The sequence below is a fragment of the Gallus gallus genome, chromosome 2, assembly GCF_016699485.2.
Source record: "Gallus gallus isolate bGalGal1 chromosome 2, bGalGal1.mat.broiler.GRCg7b, whole genome shotgun sequence".
In the NCBI taxonomy this organism is placed as follows: domain Eukaryota; kingdom Metazoa; phylum Chordata; class Aves; order Galliformes; family Phasianidae; genus Gallus; species Gallus gallus.
In genome coordinates, this window is record NC_052533.1 from 17,293,018 (window position 1) to 17,316,350 (window position 23,333).

Consider the following 23,333-nt stretch of genomic DNA (forward strand, 5'->3'; position numbering starts at 1 on the left):
GATGTAGGGCTCAGCAGTTGGACTTTTCACTCCAGAAGTGGAGTTCACAAAACTGATACAGGTGCCAGTTTCTTATACACACTATACAAGGAAAAGTCAAGGCTTAAAAATGAAATTCGAAGCACACTCCGTGTTGAATCGTTAAGTGATGGTGAAACATGCTGGGAGCACTGTCTTTTACTTGGACTAATTAGAAAATATTGTTCTATGTCTTGTAGTTAGGAATTGGAGTCTGACAGGTTTCCCTGTGCCCAGGCAGCCCAGCTGTGCCCAGCTGTGCCCCAGCTCTCCAGTTCCTCTCAAAGCATCTTGAGAGATGGCAAGCACTGACTTTCTCCCAAGGACTAGAGCGCCTGCCCAGCATTCTGCTCATTGGTGAACTCAAGGATGTTTGAATAGATAGCTCTCCATAGCAGTGATTTAACTGCTCATTTACACTGTGTTCTGACTGGAAAATACTCTCTTTAAAGAAGAGCCATAATCTCTAGAGTACAGACAAGGATACTCCACATGGAGGAAGGAATTTTTCCATAAGTTTGTTCTTTGAAATATTACTGAGTATCTGTGTTTGGTTTTTATGTGTCCGTGTGCATTGCGTGAGTTTGTTGTTTTGTTTGTCTAGTGCTTTTTTCTTGTAGTCTAATGTAAAATTCATAAATGATCCAGCAAGTCAGAACACAGCGTTCCCCTTTCTCATGCAGTCACAGCTCTGCTATGTCGTGAAGCTCATGCATGAGCATTCTGTATCTAGTCTCATGAATTTCATATTCTTTGAGTCCAATGGCACAGCTTGAACAGAACTGGTGGCTTATTCTCATCACAGAGTGGTAGTTAAGGCACTTTTCTATGACTTGGGATATTGTAATCAAGCCCCATAAAACTCCCAGAGGCACACAATGTGGGCTGCCCTGATTTGTGGCCGAGCATTCCAGCTTCTGGGTTATTGTGCAGAAGGGGAGCGGTTCTCCATTTTTATGAAAGAAAATGAATGACAGTGTTGTGTTCAACATTGTCTGGTTTTAATAATGTTCTAAATGCAAATTCACTAAGCAACAAACTCTGTTCCTCGTCACACTGAGAAATATAGATGTTTAACTTGCCGGTCCCGACTGACAGCAGCTGTGACAGCTCCAATCCAGCAGAACCCAAGGACACTTTGCCATACAGTGCAATGTTTAAGCATGTTTGATTCTGAAACTTCTGAAGAATCCCTGAGAAATCCTTATTGCACTCTTCTGTAGGCACACCCCTTTGTCCGTGGTGAGACCAGATTGCTGACAAATCTGATCTCACACAGATCGTTGAGAACTCTGCAGATTTCTACAAGCATGTACATGTCTACAAGCCACGTCCCTGAGAGCTCAAATCAGTGAACTCTCTGTTTCTGATGTTTTTGTCATCTTTCTGCCTCCTGTGATACCATGCTCTGTTTTACTTATGTCTAAGGGCTTTTATGTACGTGACTCATGGCACTATTAAATCCCTCAGGAAGTCAGGATCCCGATCTACTACCAGTACTAATACAGAAATGTTTGTCCATGTGTTGTCTGTTGATCAGAGAACTGTCTCTAGAAATAATTTTTAGAGAATTATGCCTGTTTGGAATACAAAACCCAACTTTAGTCCTCATGTGCTTGTATTTTATTTAGTTGGTTGAATTTCAAGAACAGATGAAGGCAGAACTTGAAAACAGAAGATCATTAGATAAAAATCTGGTAAGATATTTGGATAAACGTTAATTTTTGTGAACCATCATTTATTGCAAATATAATAAAATATACAATACTTTACAATATCCCATAGATTGAATGTGCTTGTTTTTAGGTCAGGAAGTGTCTTTATAGGTGAAAAAGCCACTGCAAAATTATGTTAGGGTTTTGTTTTGTGTGTGTGGCATTTTGAGAGGAATAGATATAAACAATGCTACTAGAAATGTTTTGAAGAAACAACACTAATATTTTGTTTTAGATGGGCTTGGAAAACATTTAATAAATGTGACATTATTGGTAAAGGTTTACGGCTGCCGTTAACAAATGTCGTAGGCAACGATACACAGTTTTGTCTTTAAATATTTTTGTATTCTGCATTAGTCTCATAAGAACACAGCCTTTTATTTTCTTTTTACATGATCCAGGAACTTTCCAGACGGCTGGTCCTTTATTTTGCCATTTGACTTTTTTTTCCTAGCCTGATTTCGTACTGGCTTTCACACTGATCACCACTAGTATGTCTTTGTTACAGTAAACTGACTGGGTTTATTATAATAAAAAATAAAACACAGCTTGACTTGCGATCTAAATGTGCTGGAAAAGAATATGATACTGTTTAGAAGAGAAAAGGTTGTGAATAGAAAATCAGTACCACTTCAGTTATTTAAACATTTGCTTTTCTGCAGCTTGTCAAACTTTGTGCCAAGTCATAGCTGCTGTACTTTGTTTTGTTAATCTCAGCACCATGTGTCGTGGGCTTTTTAGCGAGGGGGCCAATCCTGCACTCCTTCCTCAGTTCTCGGCTTTAGTGAGCCTGGGTGAGTATTGTAGGGCTGCATTTTTTAAACTGGAGGAAAACAAAATATAATGCTATAGAACAGGGCTTTCAAATCAGTTTACGAAGGTGAGCGGCCACCAAACAAATTCCCGGTTGAATTAATCCAAATAAACATCTTCATAATGAAAATAGCTCTCTTTATGAAAAAACGATGCATGCACAACTCTCTTGAAATTAGGAAGTGATGAATGAAAGAATTTAAAACCTGCCTTTCTAAATTTAGCCTGCTAAGTCAGGGCGTGGAAACTGCTCCTTAAAAAATATCTTTTGGGATAGAAATGCACAGTAGCGGATCCTGGCTGATGCTAACAACTGCAGTCTGATTTGTGGATTCGTTGAATTGTATATTTAACAAAAACGTTTAAACGCATTGTTGTTAGATGCCGAAGCTGAGGATTGATTCAGATTCCTAGTATATTTCTGAACTGATTTCTAACACAAGAAGGGCTCAGACAGAGTTCTGGATCTGAAATCATAACTGAGGTACCTGGAGAAATCATTTAATGTTACAAAATGAATTGTGGTAGTTCTAGAAATCCCTGAGGAACCTCTAACACTAAAATTTAGGCCTTCAGGATTGATGTATCCTTTATATATATTAAAAAAAAAAGAGAGAGAGAGAGATTGAAGCTTTTAATAATTCATGAGTAAAATAAAATAGTATTTAAAATAAATAAATATTGATTCTTAGACATTCAATTCTATTGTCACCCCAGAGTTAGTTCCAATTTTTACCTAGAAAATACTTCATCTTATTGAAAGAACTGCGAAAACCTTCCTAGCTCAGAAATGATCCAAGTTCCAACCAAAGGAGTGCATGGCAGCCCAACATTTGCAAAGGATGTTGAGCAAGACTTGGCCTCATTCTTCCCTCTCCTCCTAATTCTCTTTGAAGTCAAGCACACGGTTACCAAATATCCAGGATACACACTGTGAGCATGGCTCTAAGGTCCCATGGTACCCCAAGATAAATGTGGAATGTATGCATTGCGATGACTTATGAAATGTACTGAAGATACCTCAACTACCTTTCAATACCTACTGTAATTTAGAGTATAACTTTTTGTGGCCTTATCTTTTCATTGTGCGTCATCAACAAATCATCATGAAACAGGAAAGAAATGCAGCAGTAATGCAGTAAGACAGATGGATTGGAGCAGTAATGTGCATGGTTAGGTGGAATCTTATCCTGTGGGAAGCAGCAAGGAAGGAGTAGGCTCAGTGCGAACTTGCACACTTTGCTCATTGAGACTTCTTGTTGGTACTCTGAGTGCCCACAAATGTGGGAATGAAAGATGGAGAAGCAAGAGAATAAAAACTGTCTCAGAACACATCGATCTCAGGAGGAAGAGAAATGAGTGCTGAATGTGAAAAGCGCATTGTATGTAAGGTTGAAATGTAATGATCCTGAAAATATAAGTCCTATGACATATGGTGGAATAAAGCATTGGCACTGTCAGAAGGTCTCTAAGTACTAGCGAGTTTTTAAAGGATTGTCATGAAGATTATTATATGAATTAATTAATTTCTGTATTACCATGCACTTCTGCATATTTTGACTTCATTACAATAAATGTTAAAAAGTGATACAGAATGACATTTTCTAATAGTATACATCTTGGAAAATGTAATAATGTAGATTAAATTACTTAACAGTGTCAGTAAAGTACACAAATTTGAAACAGCTGTAGAATTCTGGAACAAACCTTGGGGGAAAAGTGTTCATTTAAATGTTTTTCCCTTTTCGTCAACTTCAACGATTCTTTCAATGTTTGGGGAAGGATCACCATTTATAAACAATATTTTTTGCTTCCCTGCCATGTGAGCAATACAGACTAACAGTCAGCACTGAGCAGTAACAAAGAAATGATTGGCTTCATTACAGCTCAGTGCCAGCCAAGGAGTTGCTGTTACTTTCTGATGCTGTTAACAGTTCCAGTTCATATCCAGTGGAGATATCAATGAAAAAGTGCTTTTCTAATTATCGTGTCCTCTGTCTGTGAACTGAAAAATAATTTTCCCTTGTCATAGATCAAAATTCAAATGCATATTTATACAACTTTATGTCAATAGAAAGTCATTTGCCTTTCGAGTATACTATTTATAAAATACTTCTTCTTTTCTCATTTTTATAAAAATTGTCAATAAGTGATAACAGGGAGTTAATATTAGACTTTTTTCAAAAGTCTGTGCCTACGATTTTATTCGTATTTCTCAGTAGTTCCCTGCAGCAATAGAAGGGGAAGAGACACTGAAACAAAATGCCAGTTGTCCTGGGTGGTGCACAAAAAGAAGTATACAAGTATTTTTTAAGTAAAATATAAGTAGATTTTATTAGCCAATATTTCAAAGTGTTCTGCTTGTGTCATGCCTCTTTTTTAATTGTCTCAATCTAGTTTTTTCTTTTTCCACTGGTTTCTCCATAAACTTGTGTTTTAGTTGAGTGAAAGAGTACTTTCCTTGTCCTGCACTGGTAGCATTCTACTCTCATTACAACTTTTTTAGTCTCTTTTTCCATTGTGAATTGTGAAAATAGAAATCAAAGATTACTGCAAAACAAGAAACACCACTGAGGTATAGAAAAGTCTGCAAATACAGAATTCATGGCTACCAAACTACAGTTAAAAAAAGGTTTTAATATCTAGCGTGATTTGCAAAAGCCTGTAGTCATCTATCTCCTGAACATTCTCATGGTCAAACAAGTGTACTGATCCCACAGAGTCGTTCACTCACTCCTTCACGAGAATCTAGTTTCATCTGAGAGTGCATGGGAGAGGACACCCGCGGCACAGGCCTAAATGACTTTGTAAGAAAATTACATGTCTTTGTATTCCAGTCAATATTAAGGGAGTTATTCTCCATTTATTATTCCCTTCTTTTCATGCTTAATGATCAAAAACACTTATCTGATTTACAGAGAGAGAAAAGGTGGTCTGTTTTACTTAAGTTGTCCTCCCTTCCCGAAGGCAGCCTCTTCTTATAAATTCTTCTCCTTACTTGCCAAATTTGCAATTCTTTAGATTGACAAATGTGTGTGAACCGGGAAAAATCTTGAAACATTTTAATATGAGTTTTATGGTTGTGATCATAATCAAATCAGAATGTTATTTACCATTTGTACCTACTGCTACATCCTCCCATTCACCAAAAGCGAGAATAGTCAAAATGTTTGTATTTCTCTTTTGCTTCAAATTATATGGTAAATGTTTTAGAAAAATGACTGGCTGAAAAGTGCATGTGTATTTGAGGATGTTCTTCCACTTTTGTAGGATATATTCATAACATCAAAATAAGCGCAGGGAATCACTGTAAGAACAAAGGACTTTTTGATGATTTATAACCCCTAAAGCTAGATTGAATGTAAGTTTCATAACGCACTAATTTCAGTGGAGAACTGCTGATATCCCTCATCTTCCTAAAAGTTTAAATAATATTAAAAAAAAAAAAAAGGCAGTGCTCAGAAGTTAATATCTAATTTTTTCTAATCAGCCTGACATTTGAAGTTGAATTTCCTTCGACAGTTATTTGACATATCCTATTAATCAGAGTTACACTCAGAAATCTATGGCATGTGGTGAGAACAAGCCATATGCTGAGATAAACTGAACATCTTGGATGGTTGGAATACATGTAATGCTTGAAAGCAGCATGTGATTGCCTTAAAATAAGCAAACACATAAACACAAAAATATGGTATACTAGTAGCAATTATCTATCTGTTAGACTTCTTATAGCTCAAAACACTGTAGCAGGAGGACATCTTTGTCCAAAGTCAAACAAAGATGCTTAGATGCTATGAGAACTTTCTCACTACAGAATTTTCCCTGGTCTTGCATAGGTACACATTCTAAAAATGTAGGGGTTGAAAATTAGGTGTTCACCAGAAACTTGTCTGACATATCTGTGATGTTGAAAGGTGAGGGCATAAAGAACTCTAGACAGTAGTTATGTTTCCATACTCAAAAAGCCCAGGTTCAAGAGTTTCTGCCTGTTCAGACTCCTACCGGAGTACTGTTAGAATTGCCAGCAAGCCTTGCCCAGGGTTGGACTTGTTTGTTTGGAGAGTAGGGCTTTAAGCTAAAGGTAACATAGCCAGCTGCAGGGAAGGAAAGGTATGAAACTGAAAAGTTAAAAGAAACTTGTAGATTCTGTAAAGAAATGGCACTTAATGTGTATGCATGAATCATTCTTCAGATCTCATCTCTTATCCCACAACAATCTGATTAAATAATGAGGTTGGTTTCTTCAGTATTTTATGAAGCATATTTTTTGTTGTTACAAATGCTTTCTTCCCCTTGCTTCTTTTAGTAGTTCGTGAATTTTCCTGTTAGAACTGTGTCAAAAACTACTGAGGAACCAAAGGAGCTCTGGATTACAGTTTCACATTTACAGTGTCCTATCTCTGTTTTTCTCCTGTTAGAAATGTCTTGAGGAGGTTGAAACATTACTTGCATTTTCCCATATTCCTTTAATACCTAATTCTCCTGTTCTATCCTTTATTACCCTTAGCCACAGATTGTTATTTGACTGACTTAGTGCTGCCATTTCACAATCTTTCATTCTTTTTTTTTTCCTGTTAACTGAATCTCCAAGAGTGTTCCATCCATAACAATTGTAATTCTATTATGATTTTACCAGTACTCATGCTGTTGTTCTTTCCAGTGCCTACAAGCCTTCATAATTGCTATTGTGCTTAAAAACACATCAAAGACAGTGGGATTTTGGCTTGGTGAATTGAAAATTATTAAACCTGTACTGTTTAGTGTTGGCATTGATCAATACTGTAGTGATCCTGAAAGAGAGTACATGAACCCTCCTCCTCTCCTTCACATGCTTTTCAAAAAGTAATTCTTAAAAAAGCAATACACGTTTATTCCTTACACTCTCTTAAGTACACGGATAAATTCCCAGCCCTGACCACTCTTCAGTGGCCATCCCAAAGACCACTGTGTGAATGTCCAGGCCTAACAAGACATACTGCCCAATGCAGGACAATGTTTCTCAGAAAATACAGAGAGTTCCACATTGCCTCAGGTGTTTTCAAGATACTCTGTTGGTAATGAATAAAAAACTAAATGATACCGATATTTCTGATGCATAGGGTTATTAAATTTTTGAGTGTGGGTTTGAAGGAGCACATGATAGTACATTCAATAAAGTAGAATTACTATTCAATTACTATTAAGTACACATATGGTGTTAGCTGATATTTTGTTCAGTGTTTGTACTGTAGCAGATTTGGTTGTACAGTTTTGTTTTGTAGACAGAGCAAGCGGACACCTGCATTCACCTTAGAAATTTTTATGTATCTAGATAGGGATTTTATTTACATAAGAAAATCCATTTTGTTATAGATTAAGATACGGAAAATAATAGGATATCTGTTTAAACTGCTTCTGTGGTAGCTGATGACTGCATAATGCACTATTGAGCAAAGACGAGATGGATAAAAGTTTATTAGGGAAACAGTAGGCTGAAGATGGAAAACTACGTTGTTCTACCTACTATCATCAAACAGATTTAAAATACTGTTTTCAATATTTTCTCTGTTTAGAGCAAGTAATTCATGTTCAAGAAACGTAATAGTGAGAAAGGTATAGTAGTAGAGCAGAAAGAGTGCTAAAGTCTTGCCATAGTTCTCCTGAAATCTGTTTCATAGCTTCATTACTTTCAACTCCATTTCTTGGTTCCATTTTATTCTCTGACTTCCCTAAATTTGCCCCTTAACTTGTAGTATTTAGTACAGACTAAATAGCTCTCTCTCTCTCTCTGTATTCTGATTATTTCATGCAAACTCATTGTCACTGTAAAATCCTGTAATCATTATAGTTATTGGGAAAAAAATATTTACTGGGGTTAAAATTTGAGTTTCAGATTCCAAATAGTATTGAGGGTCATTCAAGTTTTCCAAATTTTTTGAACTTAAGAGCTAGATTTTTTTTAATTTCTCAAGTAGTTGTAATTTCAGAACTCATGAAAAAACAAATTGTACTTCTGAAGTTCCCCAGTATAAAAGATTCCCAGTCAGGTCACTGCATCTGATGTAACACTCATCTGCATTGGGTAGGAAGTGAAGTCTATACACCCACTGCATTCTCATCCATCTCTGGGCCTTCATGGCTCTTCAGCCCACAGTGATCACATTTAGAAACATTCAGGCAATTAGCAGTCTTCCTAAGGTGAATTTCTCTCTGTAATATACATAATTTTTGTTCTAAGTAGGGTACATTGAATTTCACCTTTCACCTTTTAAGATGAAAATGAGATTTGGAGGAAGGGTATATTCTATCAAAATAGTAGTTGCAAAGTGCTCTTTCCCAGCTGTCTTTCTTCCTACTCAACAAGTTTCAGTTCCAGTGTCTGAAAGCCAAGTCTATTTGAACAGTGGATGGAAAGCATAGTAAGCATATAAAACTTATTAGATTCTGACTATGCTTCATTTTTGAAAATTAATTATATATTTTATTACAGGCAGAAATATATGAAATGTCTTCCCTGAAATATGATTCTTATTATCAACAAGTTAATATGCTACAGAAGAGCAGCACTTCCCTACCAAAGTTAAATTTTGGAATCCTTTGGTAGGATTCATATTTTGTTTTTCAGAAGACAACAGACTTTTTTAGCAAGGTTTAGATCAAGGTTCAGTTCTTTTAGATTGCCTGGGGTTCCAAGGTGTTATAACCATGCTGAAACCATAGCTAATTAACTACTTCCACTGTTAAATATATAGTTGGTTTTCATCTCTACTAACCTGTAACAGGTAAACATGATATATGTAATGAAGTTTGGTATTTTTGAAGACTATTTTGTTCAGTTGCAAATAACATGCCCTCACAAATCCTGTTACCTAAAAGCTTACACAAGTAGACAAATATATAGTTATGTGCTGCAAATACTTCATTAATGACACAGAGAAAGGATTTCCTGTAGAACAGATGGCCCTTGTAGTGTTAACCAAACTGCTCATCTAAACCAGCATTGTCTGGAACCTAATGCCCTCAGGCAAGGGTCCGACCCAGTTGTGGAGAGGCACCATGCAATGATGACAGATGGTCATGTGTTGAGGCAGTCCAAAGACCATGCATATGTACCATGGGTGGCTGTTGAGAGCTCAGGTTCACAGTGGAGATTATTCGGGAGGCTTATGGATGGGGTGTCCTAATCTGAACAACATTAATCTAACATGGGAACTTAAATCAGTTGGAAAGAAGAAAGCAATAGTTTCTCAGCCCTTCAGCAGTGTTTCATTGGATAGATCAATAGGGGGCAGAAATTTGTTTCATTAGCTTCAATCAGCTTAAAGAGGGTATAACATTTAGTCAATCACTCTGCACTAAATTGAGTGACTGACAAAAATAAATACCTAGAATGAGACAACCCTAATTTTGAAAAGCAAAAATAAAAATGAAGTAATATTTCAAATGATGGGAAGAGCAAACAACATTTACTGTTAATATGAATTTCATATTTAATTCTGAATAAAATCTTAATTTGCCTGTCTGAGGTTTTGAAACTGAAGGACAAGAAACATACCATAAATAGCAAGGATTTTTTGTGATTAAAAATTTGATTATGATTTCTTTTGTATTAAGCATGTGCTTTTATGATCTGGTGATGCTCTTGAAATGGGGCGGGAGTTTCACTTATCTCCAAAAGTTGATATTTTATCCAGTTTATGGTTTCTTTCCACTTTTGCAAAGATAATTGCTCTTTTCAGACAGGAATGCATCATTTTGAGAGATACACATGATGACAGAGATTTCAGAAAATAAATTTAATTTTTTTTTTTTTTAAGTAGAAACATTACAAACTTTAATCCCTGCAGGGGATTAAAGTTAATTATTTTTTTATCTATTTTTTCACACAGGCTCTTAAAGGAAGAACAGGTACAGCTCTCATTTTCTTTTTGACTGCCATCCTGTTCAGAACAGCTACTACTCCCTCAGAGGACCATTCCAAGAGCTAGGGATCTTCAAACTATGGAAAATCTTTAAATGTAGTCTTTTTTACCTTAACCTGTCCCAGCAGTCAGTGAGGGGATGAGTCAAGGTTACAGGAACCCTATTAGCCTTATATTTCAAGCATCCATAATTCTTAAAAAGAATCAGCTGGAAATGAAATCTTAGGACTTCGGAGCTGCTTTGCACCGTTACATGCATGGCTTGATATTTTGTGTGTAGTTACAGTGGGCCTAATTCTGTTTTTACAGCTCTGCACTTACCCAGTCATATCGCTACTGAAATCTGGAGTGCTATCAGTGAAAATCAGTGTTGGAAGATGAATTTAGCCATGTGATTTCTTTTCAATTCTTTTAACAATAATTGATATTTGCAATTTATTTAATTTGATTTTTAATAGTATGTCAGTCAAATGGCTTTTCTTTATTTAAAAGGCTTGGTCCTGCCATGTATCTGCAATACTATCTATTCTTTAACTCTGATGTTTACACCTCTGAACTAGCCACACAGCCACCAGCATGTGTATTTGAGAGAAAATGGAATGCATCTGCAGCTGAAAAAAACAAAATGATGACTTGATGTGGAAGGGCAAGGGTTTAATACAAAACTCTACAGACAGCTTCAAATTTCTGTTCAAACAGACAAGTATATAACATACCAGATTCAAGTCCAGTGTGTCCTTGTGGGGATCCGTGGAAGTATGACAGGGATTGAATGCTTCTCTTGGAGGAAGGAATACATATTTGGATGAGGTGTGAAGAAGCAGGAAATAACTGAGGAGAGGACTGAGGCTTCTCATCTTTGTTTTTTTCATTTGATTTTTTACTTTCTCTGTGTACTGTAGGCTATAATTTACAGTTGGAGAAAGTAATATGTATGACATCTTGCTGAGAGAGAATGGTGTATTTGAGGTGGGTTAGTGTGTTGCAGGTTGCTGACATGTCATGCCCAATCAATGGCGCTCCAATTTCATGAGGGATGAAAGTATTATAGGATACTAAACCAGATTTTCATGGCCACTGTTGGATCTCAGAACTGCAAGTAGAAGAAAAAGAAATTGCATTGACTAATCTGCCAGTGTAAGGCGAAACTGAAACAGTTCCGCCTAAGGAGAAAACGTGATTTCAAAGGGAACTTCTTACAGAAGAGAAACTGTAGAATCTTTCAGGTTGGAAAAAACCTTCAAGATCATCAAATCCAACCATAATATCATCTCCCGAGTCCCATGCCCTTTAGTGCCATGCGCACATGTCTATTAAATACCTCCAGGGATAGGGACTCCACCACTCCCCTGGGCAGTCCATTCCAATGTTTGACCACTCTTTCCTCAGAAAAAATTCTTCCTAATATCCAATCTAAGCCTCCCGTAGCAAAACTTGAGAGTTTTTCTTTGTGTCCTATTACCTGTCACACAAGAGAAGAAGCCAACACTCTCAGCACTAAGATGAGGTTCAGACACATAAGCCTAGGACAAATGCATTTAATTGCCCACCGTGCTACTTTTGTTACCATTGCCAAAACATTGCCTAACTGTCACCATTCCTAGACACAAAAGAAAAAATGGGCCAACTTTGAACTGCTGGCTTAGGCTACAAAATCTTTCAATTATTAGCAGAGTACTGGAAATATTTAATAGATCAAAATAGGGGAACTTGTCACAAGAATACCAATGCGTATGAAAAAAACCTGTATTTGTTTTTGCAAGAATTAATTAAGAATTTAGAAAATAAATAATGTTTTACTTACATTTAGATAACAAATGTAGCACCTGAGCAGCAATCTGCTGAAAGGTCCTTGACTGCTGAAAATGGGAAACTGAAGACATGTGAAGGTCAAGAGAGGCAAACCATAGCAAGGTAGTGGTCAGTACTTCTAAGATGTGCTTTGAAGACACTTGAGAAGACCCTACACAATTTTAACCACTTTTTATTATTATTATTTTTCTTTTGTAGAAAGGAAGCTGAGCAAAGTAATGCAATATGGAAAAAGAAATTCCAGATTGTACAAAACAGGTGTAGTATTATAACAGCATTGGTTGCATTGATAAAATACTAAAATACAGACTTTGCACATTAAATTCATGAAAATTGAGGTTGCTATATACGTTGTTCAGTTGCATAGTTATTAGCATCTGAGGATATAATAGCTAGATGTTAAAAATTGGAATTAAATAACACTGAATTGAATAATACACTTTTCACCTGCTTGTAGCAATCATAAACACTTCAAACTGGTAATTTTGTATGATTCAGTAAATAGTAACCAATGATTTTAGAAACAAAAACTTGTGTGCATAGACTAATATTTCATTGAGGGCTTTCTGTAGCACATTTGAATGAGGTTTTAATCTGCTAAAACCCATGTTCTTTAACCAGTTTGTTCCTCTGTGACTTCCTTCCTAATGCTCCTCTTTCTCAGAGATCATTTTCATCCCTCTTCCTTCATGCTTTAACACTTTCTGTAACTACTCTTTCTCTATCCCAGAATTACATGACTTTCTTCTGCTTTTTTCATGTAGACGCAGTTGTCTTCTATGTGTGCTCCTCTACTCAGATGGTTTTCTCCTTCTTCTTCATCTTCCTACTCTGCATTCTGAAACATTTTGGTTGGAACATGTTGGTTTATTGAAACCCACAAATTTCCTCCAATTGTCAAATGTAATGAATTTCTAGCAAATGAACACTAAAGATCCCATGGATTGCTGCTCAGCCATAGATATCTGTTGAGAATAGTGATCTCCATCACAACCCTTCAGCATAGTTTCCTTCTTTGCCTGTTAGTCTGTGACTAATATTGAAAACTCTGGAAAAGGTAGGAGCTCCCTTGGTCTTAAGCTGGTCTTTGTACAAATCCTGCCAATTGAAAAACCCTGATGGTGTTTCTAGGGCAAGCAACACTTGGGTAGCCAGATGTTCTATGACTGTATTTATACTGGCAAGTAATTTTTAATTATGAAGACAACTACATCACTCATATATTCTCATTTGGAATAAAGCAACCAATTCTTCAAGATAAAACCCTAGGGCAGTTCTGGTTCTTGTGTGTACTCTACAGGCAGCACAGGTCAGATGGCATTACGTTTGGCTCACTCTGCACTATGCAGTCCTCTGCCGCTATCTCTAGAAACCCTGAATTTTCAAACACTCACATAACATCAGCCTGCAGCTTAGAATGAGCAACATACGTATTTGGCATCATGGTGTAAAAACACCATTCTTGTGGGCCATGATAGCTCCATGATAGCTTTTAGGAAGAAAACTACAGATTAAGAATATTTAAAAACCACATATCATAGAATCATAGAATCACAGAATCATTAAGGTTGGAAAAGATCATTTAGTCCAACCCCAACCTATCCCCACCATGCCCACTAACCAGGTCCCTCAGCTCCACATCTATATGGCTCTTCAACACCTCCAGGGACAGATTGTTGTCAGAGAATTTCAAGAGAGTTTCACATCCAACTGGGCTGATATCATATTTATAAAGACAAACTCCCCTCCAACTGCATACTCTACTGTACTTTAGATGGTTATTTTCCTTTATTTTTTTTTTATCTCCACAACACCTCTCTATGGTGTGAGAATGCTGTAATTCCTGTCCTAGAAATGGTGAACTGTAATGAAGGTACATCCATTGCACAGCAAACATTTTGTCCTTTGTGCTTGTACAGTTTGATACAATACCCCTAAGGTCAATGGAGAGCTTCTTGTTAAGTTTGTTATTCATTGAAATAGGCCTCAAGTTATCCTCTCATCTGAAAATTGTGAGAATACGTTATGTTGATACAGTGATAACATAATGACAGTCTTATCAGCGTTCTTAGCAATCATGCAAGTCTCAGTAGAAAAATAAAATTCTATTATTGTTATCTACTCGGCTCTATCTTAATGAGTATTTACTGTGTTACCTGAATGGGCAGGGACTGGAGCATTTTTAACAGAGGACATTAAATTTAGTTGCTTAAGAAAGAGATTAATTTCTAATTTTATATGCAGCAAGGAACTCTCACATCATGGAAACAGATTCGTTTTGATAAAAAGGCAATTAATGATAAGATACAAATAGACTATAGGAAGGAAAATCATGACTTTTTGCTTCTTTTTTCTTCCTGACAGTATATTAAAGGACTGTGCAATTTATTTTTACATGACAGTAGGATTACCTGGGCAGCATATTTACCTTGAATTTTACGCTGCACGTTGCTATAAATTATTATTCTATTATGTTCACAGTTTAAAATTTTAGTTATAAAATATGTGAGCCCCCTTGTGACCGGAAAAGCTTATATGTGTTTATGAATATCATCAGACTGTGGCCTGGTGGATGAAATGCCTGAAAAATATCTAGAGAGCACTGAGTGTTGGTTGTTCCAAAAGTAATGCCTCCTATTTATTTCCAATGAAATGACAACTGATACAAATAGTGAAATAATAGCATTTGATAGAGTAAATTCACACCTACAAAACACTCTTTTTCAATACAGTCACCACCATTAGCTATGCATTTTCTGCAGCAAAGAACAAGAGCCTGCATGTCATGCTTGTAAAAAACAGCACCAGTGGAGGTGACCCACTGTCACTGTCTCCACTGTTGAATCACACCACCCACCAACACACAGTGCTCACATTCACTGGTTGGTCTCCAGAAACATTCAGCAAGCATCGATGAATGTCAGTGGGTGCAATTTTATCCATAAGGAGCAATTCAGTAACACTCCTCTACTTCCTATGCACTCCCATGTCAGATGCCATTCAGTCAGACTGCCCCTCTGCTGCCATCTCTCACACGGCAGCAAAATGTACCAGAATATTGGCAGGAAGGTTCAAACACTACTTCCATGCCACCAACATCCGCCTCTGACAGTGTGGCCAACACAACACAATAAAACAGGAAGCATTACTGTTGGAGCAGCTTGCATGTGTGATTGCTCCTTCTGATAACAGTGCTCTTTCATTTTTCATAAAAATTAAATACATTTAAGTTTTCCTTTCTTGATTTACTATTTGTAGTTAAATATGTGATGTTCTGATCTTGTATCCAGACACAATCAAGGCACAGAACTCAAACTTTATCATCTCTGCCCACTCTGGTATAATGTCTGTGAAGGGTGCTAGTTAATGTAAATTGGTTTTTGTAATTTTTTTTTTAATTATACAGACTTTTTTTTTTTTTACTTTAAAAATCTTTATAAATGTCAAAGACTTGAGTCATGTCACGTCATGTTGTCTTCTAGTATAACGGTGCCTGAACTCTGTATGGTTATTTTGTGGCACAAGAGACTGTTTAAATGCCAGTTATCAAACTTTCATGACCAATACAGGGAAAATAATCCAAACCATCCAAACTATTACCTTACTTAAGAAAAAAACTTACCACCTGGTACAATTTTCATCCGATTTTTTTTCTCTTTGCTTACCTTAATTTAGAAGTTCTGTTTCAGTATTGTAACACCTTTCCTTGTACGGAAAGAGGAAAAAAACATACAGCTGTTCAAATTACCTCATGAGCTGGACCTTGAGAAATTAGGTAGAAATTTTCATTGATTAGATAAAGTATCAGCACTCAGTGGTTAAAGATACAGTAAATTTACAGACAGAAAAATGACAGTATTTAAAACTCCAGTTCTGTTTTTATTCCTCACAGATTTTTCCACTGCACAGGATCTGTTACTTTACTCATGTATTTAATATAATATACTTAATATAATATGTTAATGGCATTTTAAAGTGCATGGATTGCTGAATTCTTACTAGTTATTTGCTTTATTTTTGCTGATCAATACTGTTTACCTAATTATTTCCCCTGGAAAATATGCGAAAAGTAAATTTCCTCTAACTTCAATGTTGTGTATTGTAACTCTTAAGAATGGTAGCATAATATAAGTTCATTTAATGTGAGATTTTTTTCAGTCTGCATGCAATTAAGGATGAGATGTTTCTTAGACAAACACTGCAACACCGGTTACTAGCACTTAGATACACATCTCCTGGTGAAACAGTAAGTAGAGACACAGCAACTGGATTGTTTTCTTAATTGTTATGTTTTTATTGAAAGTTGTGCTGACCTTTCTAATATAACAAGTCATAGAAGCCAGCCTATAGTGAAAAGTCAAACAAATTTGATAGCAAAAATTGTGAAATGGTAAATCCAATGAAGGCAGATTTTCAAGGCTATATACGCTCAGCTGCACACAGCACAATCTTGTGTAAGTAATATGTGTACAAATATCACAGAAGTTTCACATTTGCTGGAATAAATCACTAGGTTGACATAACATCTATCTACAGTGTATGAAAGAGCCTTAACGATAACTTTTTCAGACTGTCAATTTGGGCCAAAACTATAGGTGAAACGATTTCCCTTCGTTTCACCTGACAGAAAGTAGGGGGATTAGGAACTACAAAACTTAGTGTACTTCTTGCTCTGGGCTAATCACATTGTGTGTCTTAACATAGCAGGGAGAGCAGCCCCTAAAAAGCTATCCATACTCCTCCTATGCAAGTGTGTACAGATGTCAGGAGTGCCACTCTTAGCACAAAGAGTTTTGAACCTTTTTTCCGGAGAAGTTAATAGGGTGAAAGATGTCCTAGATTAAGGTACAGGACATGCACAGACTTGTTACTTCAGTTACTTCCACTGATTTTTCCTGTTAAGGAAATATATCTGATGTATTCATACATATATAGGATATTAATATATCAACTTTAGTTGCAAATATATTCAACTCTTCTTGTAAAAAAAATGGACAGTTCAGGAAAAGACAAGTTAAAACATATTCTTCTGATTTGTAAAAGATTATACATTGCAATTCCATATTCAATAAGAATCAAAAAATGTTGCATCCTTTTCAAAATCTTTTATTAATGCTGATTTCTTGATTATCAGCTCATATGCTTAAACTACACAGTCTTAAAATGTGTTTAATATATGTCTGGTCTGTCATTTACAGATGATTTGCCCTGTTTGTATTGAAAATTACATAAAAGGCACAAACGGATTCGAAGCTAGCTTACATTTACCTTCAACTTTGGTAAGCATTTTTCTTTTTCAGAACATAAAAGCTTAGATATGCTCTGAAGTAAATAGGGGTAGTATTTTTGACAGTTACTTGAACCATAAGACTTCGACATATCCAGGAATCAACATTCATCATTTTCATAATGGACAATTGTTTCAGTGAAAGAATTTCTGAATGTCATACAATGACTTGTTGCCGAGACAGAGATATTTTTCTTTACAGCATGAATTATGATTATTTAAATACATTTCACGTGATTGTAATATTGAACTTATTCATATCTTCCAAATGCTTGTTGTCATGTGCATGCAGTACCAAGCATTTATGTAAAGCAATCCACATTCAGTTTTGAAGCTAGTGTAACTTGAAATAATAAATAGAGGTTTGTGGCTGCAACTGTAACTACCTGACTATGAACCAAAGTAGCATTCTCTCCACGAGTAACAAGACTGATATAAGCTTGATTCATCTAGTACTAAAATAAATGGGAAGACCAATAGTTTGTAATGATCTTCAACAAGAAAAATATTTCTTATCTAGCCCCCATTATATTCCCAGTCTAACGGAGAGCAGAGAGAAGACACAGATGAATTTCCTAGTCTTCTAAACACAGAGAAAATGTCCAGTGTTTGAAGATGGTGAGTCTGAAATCTTTGATGCAACATACCCTATTCTACAATTTAAGTATTTGTTTCTAACGCTTTAGCATATACTTGAACATAATCGTATTTCTTCAGATATCTTTTTCTTGAAAATCTTTGATGTATACAATGGTTGTTGGGTCTCCTTCTTTGGGGATATTCAAAACCTGCCTAGATGCTTTCCTCCGCAACCTACTCTAGGGAATCCGTGTTATTTGAGCTAAATGATCTCCAGAGGTCCCTTCCAACACTTACAGTTCTGTGTGATTCTGAATAGTCCTCTCTTCCCATGATAAAAGAGATGAACATAATGCCATTTCAATGCTAAAATCTAATATCACCACTAAACTTATTCTTTTAACATCTATAAAAAATACACTTCAACAGTGCAGCATGATTATAATACTAAACTCTCTTCTTTTCAATATATCTTCTATTAAATAATTTTTAAAATTAATTGCAATTAAGCACGATATTGTTCACTCCATCCCTTAGGAATGTTAGTTACTGGTTTATTTAAAAAGTGGGATCATTCTGAGGGCTTTTTGTTTATTTGATACGTAGTATAACAATTTCTTTACCAATACTTTATGGTCCCTTCTCTGGCAAGATATCAATATGCGGATAGCACTGTTTAATTCAAGTGGCTGTGCTGATGTCTAGAACCAACTACACATATCTAAATGATTTGTTGTAACTTTCATATGTATTTCTGGCTATGTAAATATAGAGAATTGCTACATTTTCTACATTTTTATCTCTATATGCATGAATGTCATTTAAATATTTGCCTTTGGTTTTGTTATACATTCCATCATACAAGTTTTTACTTTGAACATTGCTGTACTCCTTGTGTTATGTTTATGTAGCTCTTCTTCTGTTATTCTGATTCTGTATATATAAACTACTTTTATTTTGGGATGAGTTAGAGGTATCGCAAGTGTGGTGATTGTTCTGATAGGCTTGATCCCTTGGACAGTCCTAATCCTGGAAATATTTAGTCACCTCTACTGTTTTGCAGTTAGCATTGACTGTGTTGTGATCAATGAATAACAGTGATAAGGGCAACCATGAAGAATATGTTGGATGTCACAATATTTTGTGAACAATCAGATTTTTCCTGCTTCCAATCGGCTGTTTGCTGAAACTATGAAAAGAGAGCTGTTAGCCCTATAAGATTTTGGAGCATTAATTCAATGTCAGTTCCTCCCTATGTGGAAGGCTACATTCAGAATGACTCAGATCTATTGCATTCTTGCTGGAGATGACTTCCCAGTATACAAGTGGAGGATTCTTTGGGATTTGAGGCAAAAAGTTCTTTAATAGCAAATTTACACTTATCTCAAAAACACAACTATCTTATTCAAGACATCAGAACAGAGGACTTGCAGGAATCCTCTAATATGTATATTTTAAATTTTGATTAAGCAAGTAGGGATGTTTTGGATGTTTGTGTGTTTATGGCTCTTCTAGTTCCACACTAGAGAGTGTGCGTTCTTGATAAGCAGATGAAAGTCCAATAACTTTAGAGGCTCGATGCTTCACATACTAGAATTAACACCAGTTTCCTTTACTCTTCGAAGTCTGTCTAACAAATACATAACCCTTTTAAATACCTACCAAGCAGGAAGTCACTGAACAGTGCCTACTTGTCCAGATAGGCACTGTTACTAACAGCTCCTAGTAATTGCTAGTGTTTTATGAGTTTGAGCCAAATGTTGTATTATTGAAAACAAGAGCACCCTTATTATTCAAGTCTCTTCACGAATCAAAGATAAAACACATTACATAGAACTATGTGAAGTGTATGAAGTTGTATTTGTTATATTCAACAGATGATACTAAGTACAATTAAACAGTTACAAAGTTAAATAATATACAAATAAATAGACTTCAAATTCAGGTTATAAAGTATTGTGGGTTTTTTTTTCTATTTTGTTTTTGTTATTGTTGTTTTGTTTTTGTTTTGTTTTGTTTTTAACAGGACCAAGATTAAAAATATTGTTGGGCTGTATTGTTTTCTCATACTGCTTGTTGATTGTTAATAGAAGAAGCCATACAGTAATTCAGTTCGATTCTTTCAGTGCAAGCAGAGTGCAACCTTCTAGCAGTTTTGCCTACACGAAGTTTTTCTCTTACTAGATTTCCCAAACAGATCTGGGCAAATATAGGCAGTTTGGATGTTTCTTTTGTGGCAAGCTCTGTCTACTGTCTGTCATTTTGTCTGAAAAGAATTGCTGCTAGCATTTTAACAAGTGCTGATATTTGTGGAAGAAGAGAGACGCGAGAAATTGAACCCACGTCCTAGACCGCTGCCAACGCCCCTGACCCACAACTACCTGAGGCCGTGCCATCCCCCCTCGCCGCGCTTCAGCACCACGGACAGGTGCCGCGCCCCGCTCCGCGCTTCAGCACCACTGACAGCTCCATGCCCGCACATGGCCGCGCACCGACGGCCCCGCCGGAGCCGTAGAACCGACCGTAGGGCGAACCACCAGCTCCGGGGATGGCTTCCAGCTCAGCCGTGGAAGTCATGGCCTTGCTGTCCTTCCTTTCCAGCAGTCAGCCTTTCAGCCCTGCTTAGTGCCTGTTATCAGAGACCCGTTTGCACATAGCCAGAGGAGAGTATCTCTGATATGTGCTGACATCGTTTTGTCCGAAGGTAGAATGGCATTCTGCAAAGACTGCTTGAGTTCTAGTCAGGGGGAAGTTATTTAATGATTTTAGGTACCTTTTTGCTGTCGTTGTTGTTTTAAAAGTACACGATAAACAGATGAATTTAAGTGTGTAACAGGATTGCTTAAATGTCCTTTTTAAGCCTGTACCTCACTTATTTCTTGGCTATTCCTCTTAAAGGCATGTGCTCGAACATGCCGTGGGCATTAGCAACTGGGCCTTTCACAAACAGCAGCAGCACCTGTGCAGAATTCAGACTGCTCTTGAGTAACTTTCCACTACAGACCTATCGGTATCCACATGAATATTTTGGAAATACTTATGCTTTTTTTTTTTTTTTTTTTTTTTCCCTCCCACAACTTAAAGACGGTACAATGTAATTTTTGCAGACGTTTAAAACAGTATTATTCAAATTAATATATGACTTCTAAAATTTGCGTACCATTCATCCAGCTGTGCACTTCAGCCTGCTCATGCATAAGTGCCCTCTACTGTGGATTGGGTTGGAGCTGAGGTTTTGTCTAGTTTTAGTTTTAACCTCTATTTAATGTACAAGCACAGACAAAAGAATACTGGGAATGTACATGTTTAAGTGTTAATAAAATGTGCATATAACTCCAATGCATTAGGGCAGACAATACTAGAAGTCCATACCTAAAGGTGCCTCTTAACAACTCAAACCTGCTCAGGGCCCAGGATCCCTTGGAGTGTTTTAATGAAATGAATCAGCACCAGTGAGATCAGTCATCCCTTTAGAGGACGACCCATAGACGTAGCCATAGAGTCATCCCATCCAGGTCCTCTGCATTGCAGCTAATTGATAATTAGTGCTGTTGTTTTATGTAAGAAACTCAAAATACCTGTAAAGCATAGTTCAATTAAACTGTTCACTAAATTTTCCATTGAGAAAGGATGATAACTATAGATCAGCCTCCGGGAATGACAAAAGGAAGTGCACAACACTGGAAGGTGAAGTTTTGCCACAATATTTACTCCCATTACTCTTGTTTGAAGATGATAAAACTGAACACCTACAAACATCTATGCTTTCCATTGTATAGCGTCCACCGCTGTTGGTTTTTATGTACTCAGGGAGATTTTTCTCACAGTCTGGTGTTTGCATCTATTGACTTTGTAATCTGTAGACAGACTCTTAATGAGCAGAAAAGACAAGAACCACAGAGATAAACCCTTAGAATAACAGTGAGCCTTTACAGCTTGTCAGCAAGAGAAAGCTCAAACATAAATATCTGATTTACAGAAGTAACACAACTTATTTTGATAGATTACATTGTTTCTGTTTCAAATTACTCTGTCAAAAGGGAAAGAAAAGGTTAAGAGGTCATATTTTTAAAAATGCTTGAAAGGGCTCTTTCAAGGGTTTCGTTGGTTTTTTGGTGGTTTTTTTTCACAAATATCAACCCTATGTTTAATCAGTTATTCGCGGTGGTGCATAAACTCTACTTTGCCTGCCTGTCAGAGGTGCTGATTTTGTTAAATTCAGTTCTAGAAGTCCCCTCAAATGGGTAGGAACAGGATCTGAAGACCCCAAAGGTGGGCTGCAGACCGGAGGCATTATTTGATGGTTTTCCTATTGAGCAAGGTTTTCTTTGCTGCTTTGAGATCCTTTTCTCGAAATTAGGGGACCTTTAAGCAGAAGGGAGTTCAAAGTTTGTCATATTTTTATAAGGAAGTTTTAAACAGCGAGTATCCATCACAAGAGGAAACAAAAGAGATCATATTCACACAGTTTAATACGTGTCAAAAGAAAAGAAAAAATTCTCCTGGCCGCGTGGGGCTGAATCAGCTATCTTGGCCATCAGCACAGCATCCCCCGCGTGCCCGTACACCGCAGACAAACCCCTCTGCTACTCCCACACCTGGCGCCCGTGCACGGCCACTCAGTGCCCGCCCCGCCTGGGGCAGACAGCGGGGCCGACTGCGGCCGGGGCCCGACGGGGACGGGGTAAAGGCACTGCGCGACACGCGGGACAGCGCCGCGCGTGGGTCCCGGCGCCTCCGATGCGCGGTGCGCGGTGCGGGCGGAGCGCGGGCACGGCCCTGCCCCGGGCGCTCGGTTCACCGGCAGCCGGGAGCCGGAATAAATCACAAAGGCACGTTTAACGTTAGTGACTCTTTAAATGGAATTTTTCATTCAAACTTTGTCATTAAAATAGAAAGGCCTTTTGGCCGTGACCATACGAGCATAATAAATTGTATATGTTTGCGATACTGAATGAATCTCGCCCATATGCTGCGCTGCAAGGCTACATGAATGAAGCATTTACCAAATCAGGCCCACCACATTAAACAGAAAAACAATCTTTATTCATGGTAACTTATCAGTTACAATTAATCAACCTCGACAATAGAAATTCTGATGTGTTCAAGCAACTTGAAAGCAATAGGTCATCTCCAGGGCAGCCATGTTGTGTCTTTGTGCCCATGGCTTCGAACAAAGCAACATCTCCGATAAATGTACATCCC

At 37.1% G+C, this 23,333-nt stretch overlaps 1 protein-coding gene across 7 annotated transcripts in view; it reads left to right on the forward strand.

Annotated features, from left to right (window-relative positions):
- C10orf67 (chromosome 10 open reading frame 67) overlaps positions 1–21,467 on the forward strand; it is a 37,337-nt gene extending 15,870 nt beyond the window's left edge. For 2 of the 7 annotated variants that reach the window (XM_025148376.3, XM_040691730.2), the window contains 7 exons: positions 1,650–1,715; positions 12,261–12,364; positions 12,461–12,520; positions 16,421–16,508; positions 17,461–17,541; positions 18,070–18,167; positions 20,155–21,467. In XM_025148376.3, the coding sequence (XP_025004144.2) occupies positions 1,650–1,715; positions 12,261–12,364; positions 12,461–12,520; positions 16,421–16,508; positions 17,461–17,541; positions 18,070–18,162 (492 nt within the window). In that variant the 3' untranslated portion in view covers positions 18,163–18,167; positions 20,155–21,467. The remainder of the gene's footprint in view (positions 1–1,649; positions 1,716–12,260; positions 12,365–12,460; positions 12,521–16,420; positions 16,509–17,460; positions 17,542–18,069; positions 18,168–20,154) is intronic. The other 5 variants (XM_040691683.2, XM_040691693.2, XM_040691703.2 and 2 more) reach the window with 5 other exon arrangements.
- Positions 21,468–23,333: the final 1,866 nt, after the last annotated feature.